The sequence below is a fragment of the Kryptolebias marmoratus genome, linkage group LG8, assembly GCF_001649575.2.
Source record: "Kryptolebias marmoratus isolate JLee-2015 linkage group LG8, ASM164957v2, whole genome shotgun sequence".
In the NCBI taxonomy this organism is placed as follows: Eukaryota; Metazoa; Chordata; class Actinopteri; order Cyprinodontiformes; family Rivulidae; genus Kryptolebias; species Kryptolebias marmoratus.
The window spans coordinates 29,002,804-29,014,437 of NC_051437.1; the positions used below are offsets into that span (position 1 = coordinate 29,002,804).

At 44.4% G+C, this 11,634-nt stretch overlaps 1 protein-coding gene across 3 annotated transcripts in view; it reads left to right on the plus strand.

The window, feature by feature from the left end:
* Positions 1–11,634, plus strand: part of rtel1 (regulator of telomere elongation helicase 1) — a 21,550-nt gene that overhangs the window by 4,949 nt on the left and 4,967 nt on the right. For 2 of the 3 annotated variants that reach the window (XM_017440982.3, XM_037977023.1), the window contains exons 5-29: positions 253–313; positions 508–583; positions 667–751; positions 1,491–1,556; positions 1,637–1,793; positions 1,905–1,943; positions 2,028–2,103; positions 2,329–2,426; positions 2,523–2,578; positions 3,329–3,400; positions 3,985–4,063; positions 4,181–4,313; positions 5,462–5,575; positions 5,859–5,899; positions 6,211–6,296; positions 6,382–6,459; positions 6,611–6,688; positions 7,062–7,208; positions 7,292–7,407; positions 8,456–8,579; positions 8,679–8,874; positions 10,257–10,405; positions 10,481–10,570; positions 10,911–11,118; positions 11,197–11,334. In XM_017440982.3, coding sequence (XP_017296471.1) covers positions 253–313; positions 508–583; positions 667–751; positions 1,491–1,556; positions 1,637–1,793; positions 1,905–1,943; positions 2,028–2,103; positions 2,329–2,426; positions 2,523–2,578; positions 3,329–3,400; positions 3,985–4,063; positions 4,181–4,313; positions 5,462–5,575; positions 5,859–5,899; positions 6,211–6,296; positions 6,382–6,459; positions 6,611–6,688; positions 7,062–7,208; positions 7,292–7,407; positions 8,456–8,579; positions 8,679–8,874; positions 10,257–10,405; positions 10,481–10,570; positions 10,911–11,118; positions 11,197–11,334 — 2,563 coding nt within the window. Of the gene's footprint in view, positions 1–252; positions 314–507; positions 584–666; positions 752–1,079; positions 1,191–1,490; positions 1,557–1,636; positions 1,794–1,904; positions 1,944–2,027; positions 2,104–2,328; positions 2,427–2,522; positions 2,579–3,328; positions 3,401–3,984; positions 4,064–4,180; positions 4,314–5,461; positions 5,576–5,858; positions 5,900–6,210; positions 6,297–6,381; positions 6,460–6,610; positions 6,689–7,061; positions 7,209–7,291; positions 7,408–8,455; positions 8,580–8,678; positions 8,875–10,256; positions 10,406–10,480; positions 10,571–10,910; positions 11,119–11,196; positions 11,335–11,634 lie in introns of those variants that run through there. The other variant, XM_025002765.2, reaches the window with a different exon arrangement.

An 11,634-nucleotide genomic window follows, 5' to 3' on the forward strand; every position in this document is an offset into this window, starting at 1 on the left:
AACAGGAGCTGGAGAACAGGGCCCTGAGAACAACAGGAGCTGGAGAACAGGGCCCTGAGAACAACAGGAGCTGGAGAACAGGGCCCTGAGAACAACAGGAGCTGGAGAACAGGGCCCTGAGAACACGAGGAGCTGTGTTTCAGAACATTTCAGCAGCTTAATGAAAACATCTCCTTCGTTCAAACTCCCTCAGTTTGTCTTTGATTCATCCTAAAAGTGACAGAAAGGCTGTTTGTCTTCGATCTTTCCCAGGTCCATATGTGCCGAGGAAAGGTTTCCACCAGGTCGTGTCCCTTCTACAACAAAGTTGAAGGTATGCTGGTCCAGAACCAGTTTGTATCTTAGAGTCACTCAGGAAGTGACTTTATTTTGGAAAAACGGTGGGTCAGAACAAACACGGTGTGCAGGTTTTAGAAACTTTCCTTTCCTTTGCACTGTAGAAGCAGTTGGCGTACATCTAACAGAACATTTAATCCTAATGCTTGGATTTTATTTTTCTCGTCTCAGAGGTGAGCACTGACAGGGATTTGGTGAATTCTATCCTTGATGTGGAAGATTTGGTGAAATTTGGCAGCAAACAGAGGTAAGCTTCCTGTTAGGCTGAATGTTTTTCCCGTGTCACTGATGGTGGATGGAGTCACGTCGGGTTGGATCGTATCTCCGCAGGGTCTGTCCGTACTTCCTGACGCGCTCCCTGAAGCAGCAGGCTGACATCATTTTGATGCCGTACAACTACCTGCTGGATCCGAAGGTGAGCTGACCCGGAACCAAAAGCTCTAATAAATGTCAAAACAATAACAACACTTTGTTTGTCTAAACCTACAGTTACGGTCAGAATAAATGTCATTAATTCAGGATTTTAATGATTTATTTGAACCTTTGGAGAGATTATAAACCAAACAACTTCAGTGGTTTTTAAAAACAAATTTATTGATTCATACGGGGTCAAATATATCCATACATTCACCTAAATCCTTTAATAAGTGGTGCTGAAGATTCTAGAAGGTCTTTTACTTTGACAGGGCCTCTTAACTTCCTGTTAGTGATCATGATTGACTGCAGCTGGTGGTTTCTCATTGCCAGCTTTACCAGGATTTGTTTGGCAGCGCTAACTGGACTGACCGACACTCATCCGTCCCTCAGAAACATCTGGCTGCAGCTGCATGAAACTCTCACGCAGACTTTAAATGGTGCTTTTTAAAGACGTTAAAAAGAGTTTTTGGATACAAAGACAGCAGGAGATCATGTCAGGGTTACACATGTGTTCAACCATGTTCTCTTTGATGTTTTTATCGATTCAGCTACAGACGGTTTCAGGAACAAACAGCCTAAAGATCGGATCTAAATCTGCTTCTTCAGGTTCTGTTTTGTGTCGACACGGCTCCTCTTCATCCCTCGAGTCAAACTGAGTTGTTTAACAAATAAAAACCTCCTGAAGTCAGCTGGGGGTCGGGACAGGAAGTGATCGCTGGCATGTTTTGTGTTCACAGAGCCGCAGGGCGCACAACATCGAGCTGAACGGCGCTGTGGTCATCTTTGATGAAGCTCACAACGTGGTAAGACCCTGTCCCGCCTGACGGATCAGTTCTGGGACAACGCAGCGTTCCTCCTTCAGACGTCTCTCCGTCCCCTGCAGGAGAAGACGTGCGAGGAGTCGACGTCCTTCGACCTGACCCCCTACGACGTGGCCTCGGCCGTCTCCGCCGTGGACAGGCTGCTGGTGGACCAGGCTAAAGAAGTCAGCGCCGGGGACGCCGTCTCCGAGGACATGAACGTCGAGTCCCTCGGCTCCGGTCAGATTCGTTGGTTTGACTCAAACACATCTCGGCACAACTCTGACATAAAACAGTTAATTTCAGGAAGGATTAATCGTCAGAAATGCTGATTCTGTTCTTTTTTTTCAGGTTTTAAAATAAATATCGCCACCATTGCTAAAATCAAACGTGAGTGTCGTTCCTAAAGACCATAAATCAGATTAACTGTGATTATTTATGGCGTCAGCTCGGCTGTTCTGTCTCCTCTAACAGAGATCCTGTTGGACCTGGAAGCTGCTATCGATTCCTACGACGTTCCAAATGACCGAGGCGTCACAAAACCTGGGATGTAGGCGACAATCTGGGCTTTTTTTTTTGTTTATTTTTTATTTCCTCCTGCTAACAGCTGTTACCGTCAGAGGATCCGTGCTATTTATTTATATTTTCCTGTAGTTTCGATCAAAGTCTGAAGGAGAAACTTGACTTCAGGAAGTCTGGAAAGCTGCAATCATAAAAAGTCCGTTTTTTAGAACCATCAGCTGATTAAAGCCTCGCCTCCTCTCGTCTGTTTCAGCTTCATCTACGAGCTGCTGGAACGCGCCCACCTGACCTACCAAACCAAGACGACGGTTTGCGAGGCTCTGGAGCAGATCATCGCCAACTTGGCCGGACGTCGGTTTGGTTTTGATATCTTCACATGTTTGCTTCGTTTCCCCTGAGCTGAGCTGCTTCGGATCAGCGTTTTCTAACTTTAACGTCTCTCATCAGAACCAGGAGTGTTCCTCAGTACGAGCGGTCTGCAGAAGCTGGCTGATATCATCCAGGTACTCGTCCTGATGTCCTTAAAGGAGACGCTCCTGTTCCATCCTGGGACGGTTTTTAAATTGTTCGGCTAAAAAAGGTCGAAAGGACTTTTTTTTCCAGAGCAGATATTTTGATCTTGTAGCTGTTAAGACTCCATTATACTCTGTAAGAAGTCAGGTAGTCGGTTCGTGGTCCCTGGAGGCTCCTCCCTCCTCCTGGAGGCTCCGCCCTCCTCCCGCAGCGTAAAGCAGGTTTCTTCCCGCCTGTCCTCGTAGAGATGTTTGTTTCCCTCGCTGCGACCAGGCGTGTTTATTAAACCGACTGAGGCAGAACACGCCGTTTGGCAGCGAACGAAGGGGGCGTGTCCTGAAGAGCCGCCTGCGTCTCTGCGGTCGTTCATTCATTAAGATTATTGGAGATGGATTTCTTATCGTTTTTCTAGTTTTTATTAAGTTTTAATTCATTCTTCACGTGTTTATTCACTCACACTGCAGATTTAAAACACTTGGTTCTTATTTTCCTTTAAATTAATTACTTTTCCTGGAATTTAACACCTTTTTATCACTCTTGGGTTTGTAATTCGTCCATTTTCTTCAACAGACAATAAACAACACGTAATCTTTTCTGTCTTTATTTCTATTTTTTAATTTAATGTTTTAAAACAACTTTAAAATCTTGTTTCAAACTGAACAGAATCCCGTTTTTCTGTACGTTGGTGGGAAGTTTCGGCTGATATCTTGTTTTTAGACTCTTTGTTTTGTTTTTTTCAGCTGGTTTTCTGCGGCGAGCCGTCAGAACGGGACAGACGGAAACAGATGGAGTTCAACACGGCTCACTTTAAGGTTTGTTTCTGTGCTCCCAGGACTCAACTCCGTGAAGTTTATCTGTATATTTATGTAACCTGAGCTGCAAAATGAGTCAATGAGCGATTCTTCAAACTCTCCGTCTGAAAAGCTTCAAAATGAGCCGAAGTTTGTTGAAATTTGATGATTTATCACCCGACAACAGGAGGCGGCGGTTTGAAAAGTGACGCCGTCAGGAGTTCAAACTGTGTTTTAAAAAAAGCTTCAAAATGACGCCAAACATTATAGGGAAAAACGTCCAACTTTGACCTAAATTAGAGGGATTATTTCTAAAGACGTACCTGTTAGATCGTATCTGAGCTCATTCTGACCCATTCTTCCAGCAAGGGTCACATTTTACACAACAAAACAACAGATTAAAATATATAAAGTCCAGTTTTATTTCAGTTTGTTATAAAATGCTGATTAGTAAAAACTTGCCTGATAATAAAGAGTTAAAACGGAGATAAATGAAGTTTTTTTTCTGCATCATTTTAGGGATGAGTTGTTTGCTTTTCTTTAACCGTTATTAAACGTTGCTGTGAAAAGTGTCAGGTAATTTTATTTTTAACGTCTGTTTTCAGGTTCACATCCATCGAGACACCAGCTTCCACAAGAAGAAACAGACGGTGGATGATTTGTGGTCTTCATCGAAGAAACAGGGTGAGGAAGACTCCGTGCTGCTCGCAGAACGATTTAACGTGGATCAGAGGTTTAATTTAACGGATCTGAGCTGAGCTGAGCTGATCTCGGTGTGTTTTCTGTCTGCGTGCGCCGCAGGAAACGTTCTGAGCTACTGGTGCTTCTCTCCGGGCTTCAGCATGCAGGACCTGAAGAATCAAGGCGTCCGCTGCATCATCCTGACCAGCGGGACGCTGTCTCCTCTGTCCTCCTTCACCTCCGAGATGAGGATGTAAGTCATCAGAAACCTTTAAACTCATAACTCAGACCCTCCAGGATTTCATGAACTATTAACGCAAGATCAAGCAAACCCCGCAAAATCGCAACTTTCCCGCAACTTTAACCCAATATTTATTGTTTCTAAAGTGATTCTCCACCGTTTCTGCAGTCTAGTCTCTTCTTTGTGGGTTTGTGTAGCGTGGAATACAAAATAACCCCAAATAACTCAGGAAGAAGACACGTGATGTCACTTCCTGTTAACATCAGAATGCCGGGAGCGTGCAGGAGCAGCGACCGAAGCCAAAATGGCCGCTAATGCTTCACATTTGCCCACAAAGATTTCAGCAAACCAGTTTCCTCCCCAGCTGCAGCTGTTTTGCACGTCCTGCAGTGTAATCATGGAACATAAACGCATCGACAAACACTTTGTGTCTGCAAAACATGTGAGGAGAGCTGCAGACCAGGGACAATCCAGAAATGCTCATGAATGTCAGTTTAGAAGCTATCAAAGTTCTCAAAAAAAGCAGCTTTTCAGAATGTCAATGTTTGTTGGGAATTATCTTACAAAACTAGGAAGGATTTTTGGTTTAGATATTAAAAGTTATGGTTGTTTATTGATTTTAGTAAAAAAAAATTGCAACTTTTAGGAAAATGCCCCGTGAAATCAGGCATTTTAGCCGCAACAATCACAAAAAATGCCCCTGAAATCCTGGAGGGACTGATTAACTTCAGGGTTTAAACGGGTAAGATATTTACTAACGTTCTCTTTTTACTTGAATAGAAACAGAATCCAGTTCAGTCTTTTTTAAACGTAAGAAATTTCTCCCATTTTGTGATGATTTCTGCTCTTCATCACCGTGAAATGTTGGCTGCAGATGGCAGGTTTATAATAATCCTCCAAGAGGATTTTTCTTTTAAACTCGTTTCTCAGAAAACCTTTAAAAATAATAAAATTTTCGTGGTTTTTATTGGACACATTAAAACACCTCGACGTGTTCAAGGAATGAGGCGAGCTGCTCGATTCTTCTTTAATTAATTTCAGTTATAATTCAGGTTTTATCGTCTCGTTTGGTTTCAGAATCATCAGAAATTCCAACCCGTGGAGCAGCAGCTGTTTTAGACGTTAACTGTTTATGTTTTTATGTTTTATTTTTGCTTCAGAGAATTCCCCGTGCTCCTGGAGAACGGTCACGTCATCGATCGGGACCAGATCTTCGTCAGCGTCATCGATCGAGGTCCGGACGGCGTTCAGCTCAGTTCGGCGTTCAATCGGAGGTCAGGACATTTAAATGTCATTATTTCTGTGGAGTCAGGTGTTTAAAACGTACTGTCGTTTTTAACAGCAATACTCGAAATCAGGTTAAAAAAGAAAAATATTAACTTTAAATATTTAACAAACTACAAGAAGGAAAAAGGTTATTTTATTGTTAGTTTATGAGTTCTTTTGTGTGAGTTTATAAGCCTTTATTTAGCTGACTGCATTATTATTTCCCCTTTAATTTACCTCAGTTCATTCAGTTGTTTGTTTATTTAGTTTTTGTTTGTTTTTGCTCCGCAGGTTTGTTCCTGAGAACATGGCGTCTTTAGGAAACACTGTCGGTGAGTTCATGTTTGACTTTATTTTAGGTTTTCTCGCTAACGGGAGCGCTGGTTTTATGAATAAAAGGAAAATAAACAGTTTTAATTTTAATGTGAAATGTTGCAGCTGGTCTTTCAGTGTTAACTTTATTTCTTCTTGTCAGTTGTTTTTTATTTATTCTGTATTTTATCGTCCTTCAGACTGTTTTTAACCTTCTGGTCGTTCAGATTTAGACTTTTTTTCTGATTATATTTAATTAAAAGTTCCCAGAATCCCTCAGAGGAGAAACTGAGTCGTTTTCTCCGTTAATCTGATGTTTTCCGTTCTTCAGCCAACCTGAGCCGAGTCGTTCCTCACGGCCTCCTGGTGTTCTTCCCGTCGTTCCCCCTGATGGAGAAAACTCTGGAGTTTTGGAGAGTGAGTCCAACGTCTCGTTGGAGGTTTAACTTTCCGCCGCCGTGAGAAAATGCCTGGTGTTCTTCTTCGTTGGTTTTCTCTGCAGGCGAACGGCCACGCGGATCGCATCGAGAACCTGAAGCCCATGTTCGTGGAACCCAAAGGGAAGGGAACCTTTAACGAGGTTAATTTGGTTTGATGCCACAAAAATAAATCATTAACTCAAAGCAGAACCTGATGGAGAAGTTTAAGGAATAAAAACAAACAAATATGAAGAAGGAGAAGAAAGAAATTAGCAGATCTCCGTCCTGAGCTCGTTTCCCTGCTTCTTTCAGGTCATCGACGGTTATTACAGCAAAGTTAACGAGCCGGCGACCCGAGGAGGAAGCTTCTTCGCCGTGTGTCGGGGGAAGGTGAGGCTCGGCGTCACGGAGGAACCGCACGGCGCCTTGAAACCTTTTCAAGGTTTTAAAAGTCCTGGAGCCTTGAAAGATGGGACAGGTTTTGACCTCGAAGCGTAATTAGTGTCACTATTCTAGTTTAATTAGTTAATTAGTTTAATTCCAGTTTAGACACATTCGTTGTCTTCAGATTAATGAAAAACATTTAATATTTGTTATAAAAAGTGCCTGACGTTGTTTGTTTGTCTGTTAGGAGAATATTCCACGCCCACGTTTAAGAATTAATCAGACCAGTTCAAGATGGCTGCCACAGCTGGTTGAGGGGCTCTGTCTCAGTCGGCTTCAGTTTCCTCTTCCTCACAGCGATTCTGTTTGTCTCCATCAGGCCAGCGAGGGTTTGGACTTTGCCGACACTTTCGGCCGAGGCGTCATCATCACCGGCCTTCCCTTCCCTCCCAAGCTGGACCCCCGGGTCGTCCTGAAGATGCAGTATTTGGACGAAACGTCCCGGAGGAAAGCTCCGGGGACGAAGGTGAGGAGGGAAACCGACGCCGAGCTTTTTTTTTTTAAAAAAACGCTTTGATGATTCCCAGACGTCCTCCTGCTTGTGGTCAGGTTTTATCGGGGCAGGAGTGGTACCGGCAGCAGGCGTTCAGAGCCGTGAACCAGGCCATCGGCAGAGTCATTCGCCACCGGGAGGACTACGGCGCCATCTTCCTGTGCGATCAGAGGTCAGAGGTCACCTGACTCGTCGTCTGCTCCACACACTGCCGCTGTAACCCGAGACATATGGAGCTCCTGACGCTTCTCGTTACCGCCATCTTGCTAGGTGCTACTCCCGTCCCTCTGTCCCGTACTGCTGCATGTTGTCATCGATCCAAAAACACGATTTTACGTGAAAACAGGAGACCAGGATGTTCGTTAATGAGCCTCCCGACGAGCCCGACCAGAACAGAACTTCACTTCCAGTCATTAAAGTACTTTAATGTCTCATTTCACTGAGACTAACAGCTTAAACTTTTAGTCTTTTTCCTCATAATTCAGGAAATATTTAGTCTAAATAACATTCACTTCAGTATTTAGACCCAAATAACTCAGTTTCTGTCGAGTCATATTTTACCTGTAAGATAAATAAGACAATATGTTACTAATATTAATCTTATATGTTTGTTAGCTGGTTTAAGCTGTTAGAGCGATGACCCCTGGTATGATAACACACAACATTAGTATTTTTAAAGAAATAAAAGATAATAAAATGTTCTTTAAGGTCCAGGTTCCAGTAATTAAATCAATTAAAGGCAGAACTTTCGTCTCATTAACTGAGTTTGTTGTTCAGAGACGTAGCACCTACCAAGATGGCGGCACGACGTCTCACCTTCAGGACTTTATTTTAAAGATTACAGGAAAAATTTAAAAATGTTTAATTAGTTTAGTTTTAGTTTTCATAAAAAAACTGATGCTGATCATTTTTTATGTAATTTTTATGATTTCTTTTCACATTTATTCTCCTGAAAACGTAAAAAGTTCATTTATTACAGGTTATTATCTTTATATGAAGTAGAAAAGGAAGTTTGTTGTAGTATCGATGTTACATTTTCAAATTAAAAACTCTAAACAGAGCAGAATAAATACGCATTAGGAAGTATAAAAATACGATAAAAGTCTCGTTTAAAGAGCAGCTCGGTGAATAAAAACATCTGGAGACGTTTTAAAATGTGTTGTTTCTGCTCGTCGCTGGTTAAAAACCTGCCGTCTTTAACTCGGCGCCGGTCGTCACAGGTTTAAAAACTGGGACGCCCGAGCCAACCTGCCCTCCTGGCTCAGGCCGTACGTTCGGCTCCACGACGGGTTCGGGAACGTCGTCCGTGACGTCTCTCAGTTCTTCAGGGTCGCACAGAAAATCGTAAGTTGTCACAATTATCCTTTAAATCCTCTTTACCTTCGTCAGATTAATATTTAGTTCAGATAAAAATGCTTGTGTTGTGTTTTTGGAACGTGTCAGAGGCCCGTGGCGGTGAAGACGCCGGCGGCTGAAGCTTCTGCAGCCGAGCATTCATCAGACGCCGCCGCCTCCTCCTCCTCCTCCTCATCCTCATCCTCATCCTCATCCTCATCCTCATCCTCATCCTCCTGCTGCTGCGTCCAGAAGGCCAAAGTCCTGGACGCTCACCTTCCCAGCCTGAAGAGGAGACGACTCGGTCAGTCTGAGAGGAATCTGTCTCCTTGTTTCTTACTGAAAATATTTATATCATAATAACTTTGATTTAAACAGAAAACTGATGCTTCACAAAAAGAAATAATTAAGATTAAAGTGGAGAGGTGAAAGCCTTTTAATTAGTTTTTTGTTCACGCATCAATCACTACCAAAGGTTTATAATAAATGAGTAAAATCAGCTGAGTCAGGTTTTGTTGCCAACAATTACAAGTCGTTTGTTTACACTCAAACGGATATTGAGTCTGTGAAATAATCCCTGGATGTAAACGGAGTCAGAGGGAGAACGATGGAGTGGAAAGAGAAACGGTGAAGTTCTTCTTCTGAGCAAAAAAAACGACGACTAAAAGCTGCGAGGAGGAGGAGTCGACCTTTAACGGAGAGCGTTAAAGCAGAGGTGTGTGGCGCAGTGGAGCAGTGGTTGGAGCTGATGCCTCACAGCAACATGCAGCCTTTCAGGGTGGAGTTCGTCCCTGAGCCGGGTGAATGGCTGTTTGTCTCGTTTGTCTCCACGTGTCCCTGCGGTGGACTGGAGACCTGTCCAGGGTGTCCCCGCCTCTCACACAGTGACGGCCGGAGACGGACGCCGTCTCCCCGCCGCCTGGAGAGGAGAGGCGGGTAAAAGATGAGATATTCTGAACTCTAACGGGAGAATCATCTGTAAACAAACAGATCTCAGCGTTCCTGATCGAGCTGATGTGTTTTTAGTTTAGAGTAGATTTTTTTAAGCAAACTAAAAGTCGTGATGAAAGTGGGGAATCTAAGCTTGCAGAATAATAACAATAATAATAAATAAGTCTGCAGGAATCAGAATTCGCTCCACATCCAGGCGGGATCTTCAGAAGTGACCGATATTCTTACAGCTTCAGTAAAAATCGTTCAAACATTAAGAATCAAACTCAGCATTTTAAAAACGGCCTCAGACACAAAAACCTACGGGATCTGAAGATGTTGCCGATGTCCAAGATTTCCAGCAGAAAGCAGCTCGGACACCCGGGATGTTTGGAATATATTTATAATTTATCACGACTGTCCCGAGTGAAGAAGTCCACAGAGGTTCCTGCTGCTGATCCTGAGGAAGGAAAACATCTCAGCTTTTCTGCTCCTCAGGTGTTTCCTGAGGGTCTGGATCTCAGCTTCTTTTTTCCTTGGTGGGACGTCGTGTAAAGATTTGATGTTTCGGCCGCGTTTTCTTCTTTTTGTGATTCGACGTTGCTGCTTTCTGACGGCGTTCGAGGCGCGTCCTGCCAGGATCAGAACTGGTCTCTCGAACGTTTAGACTTCGAGTGCCGTTCGATGTCTCTGGGAAGGTTCGAGCTGTCGTTCCTTTCCCCCCCTCCTTCACTGAACGGACGTCTTTGTGTTTAGACGAGAACGGCGGCGCCGGCGGGGCGGCTAAAATCTGCATCAACTACGACTCCGAGGTGAGGGAGAGTCAGAGGAAGCCGGCCAACCTGCTGGATGCTCTGGACAGAGGTGATCGTTGCCACGGAGACGATGCTGCTGCAGAGGACCGGGTAGGTTTCATTTAAAACCACGGAGGGGATTTCATCAGACGTCTGTGTTACGTAATAAAACGTTTGGTTTGGCAGGCTGGCTGTTTGTCCACGCTGTCCCTTCAGCAGGAGAAGAAGATGGAGGAAGAACTGCGAGGAGGGAGACGGAAAATAAAGCTGGTCCAGGTATGCTCGGTGTCTGTCAGCAAAATATCTCATAAACCTGTGGTTGGATTTTGAGGAAACTCCAAAAAAAAGTAGCTATGCAGCTGATTAACTTATAAAAATGACTATAATTCATTCATTGATCCAGATATTGAATTAAATCTGGGTGTGGTAGTAGCTGAGAGTCATCCCAAACACGCCTGAGCTCTAACAGGTCGAATCAAATAAATCCAAGTCATTTCCTGAGGTTCGTTATCTGTGATATTTTGCTGACAGACAGACAGACACAGGGAGTTACATGATCGCCCACCTCTCGTGGCGGAGGGTCATAACCATCCCACCGTTTTGCGTCTGGTTGCAGAAGCTGGGCGGCTCTGAGGACGTGTCAGAGGGTAAAGGCAGCAGGGCGAAGCAGTTCCTGGCGGACATGAAGAAGAGTCTGAGTAAGGAGAACTTCGACCGGATCGTCCAGGCTCTGCAGACCTACAAGAACTCGGACCGGCTGGACGTCCTGCTGGGCGAGACCGCCGTCCTGTCTGAGGACGAGAACACGCACGGCCTGCTGCGAGGTCCGAGGGGTTCAGACGTCCAGGGTCGAGGGTCGAGCAGATTTCTAACGTTTCTAACGCGCCGTCTTCCCCGTCCAGGTTTTTATCAGTTCGTTCGGCCGCATCACAAGAAGAGCTTCGACGAGAAATGCCAGGAGCTGACCGGGTGGGGCTGCGGGTTCAAACCGGACCACTCGCTGTCCAAGGACGAGAAGAAAGCTGTGATGCTGCAGGGCGGTGAGAACGGCCGTCGCTTTTATTGCTGTTAATCAGACCCTCCAGGATTTCGCGATGTTGCAACTTTTAACACAGAATCAAGCAAACTCCGCAAAATCGCAACTTTTTGCAACTTTAACCCAATATTTATTGTTTCTAAAGTGATTCTCCACCGTTTCTGCAGTCTAGTCTCTTCTTTGTGGGTTTGTGTAGCGTGGAATACAAAATAAGCCCAAATAACTCAGGAAGAAGACACGTGACGTCACTTCCTGTTAACATCAGAATGCCGGGAGCGTGCAGGAGCAGCGACCGAAGCCAAAA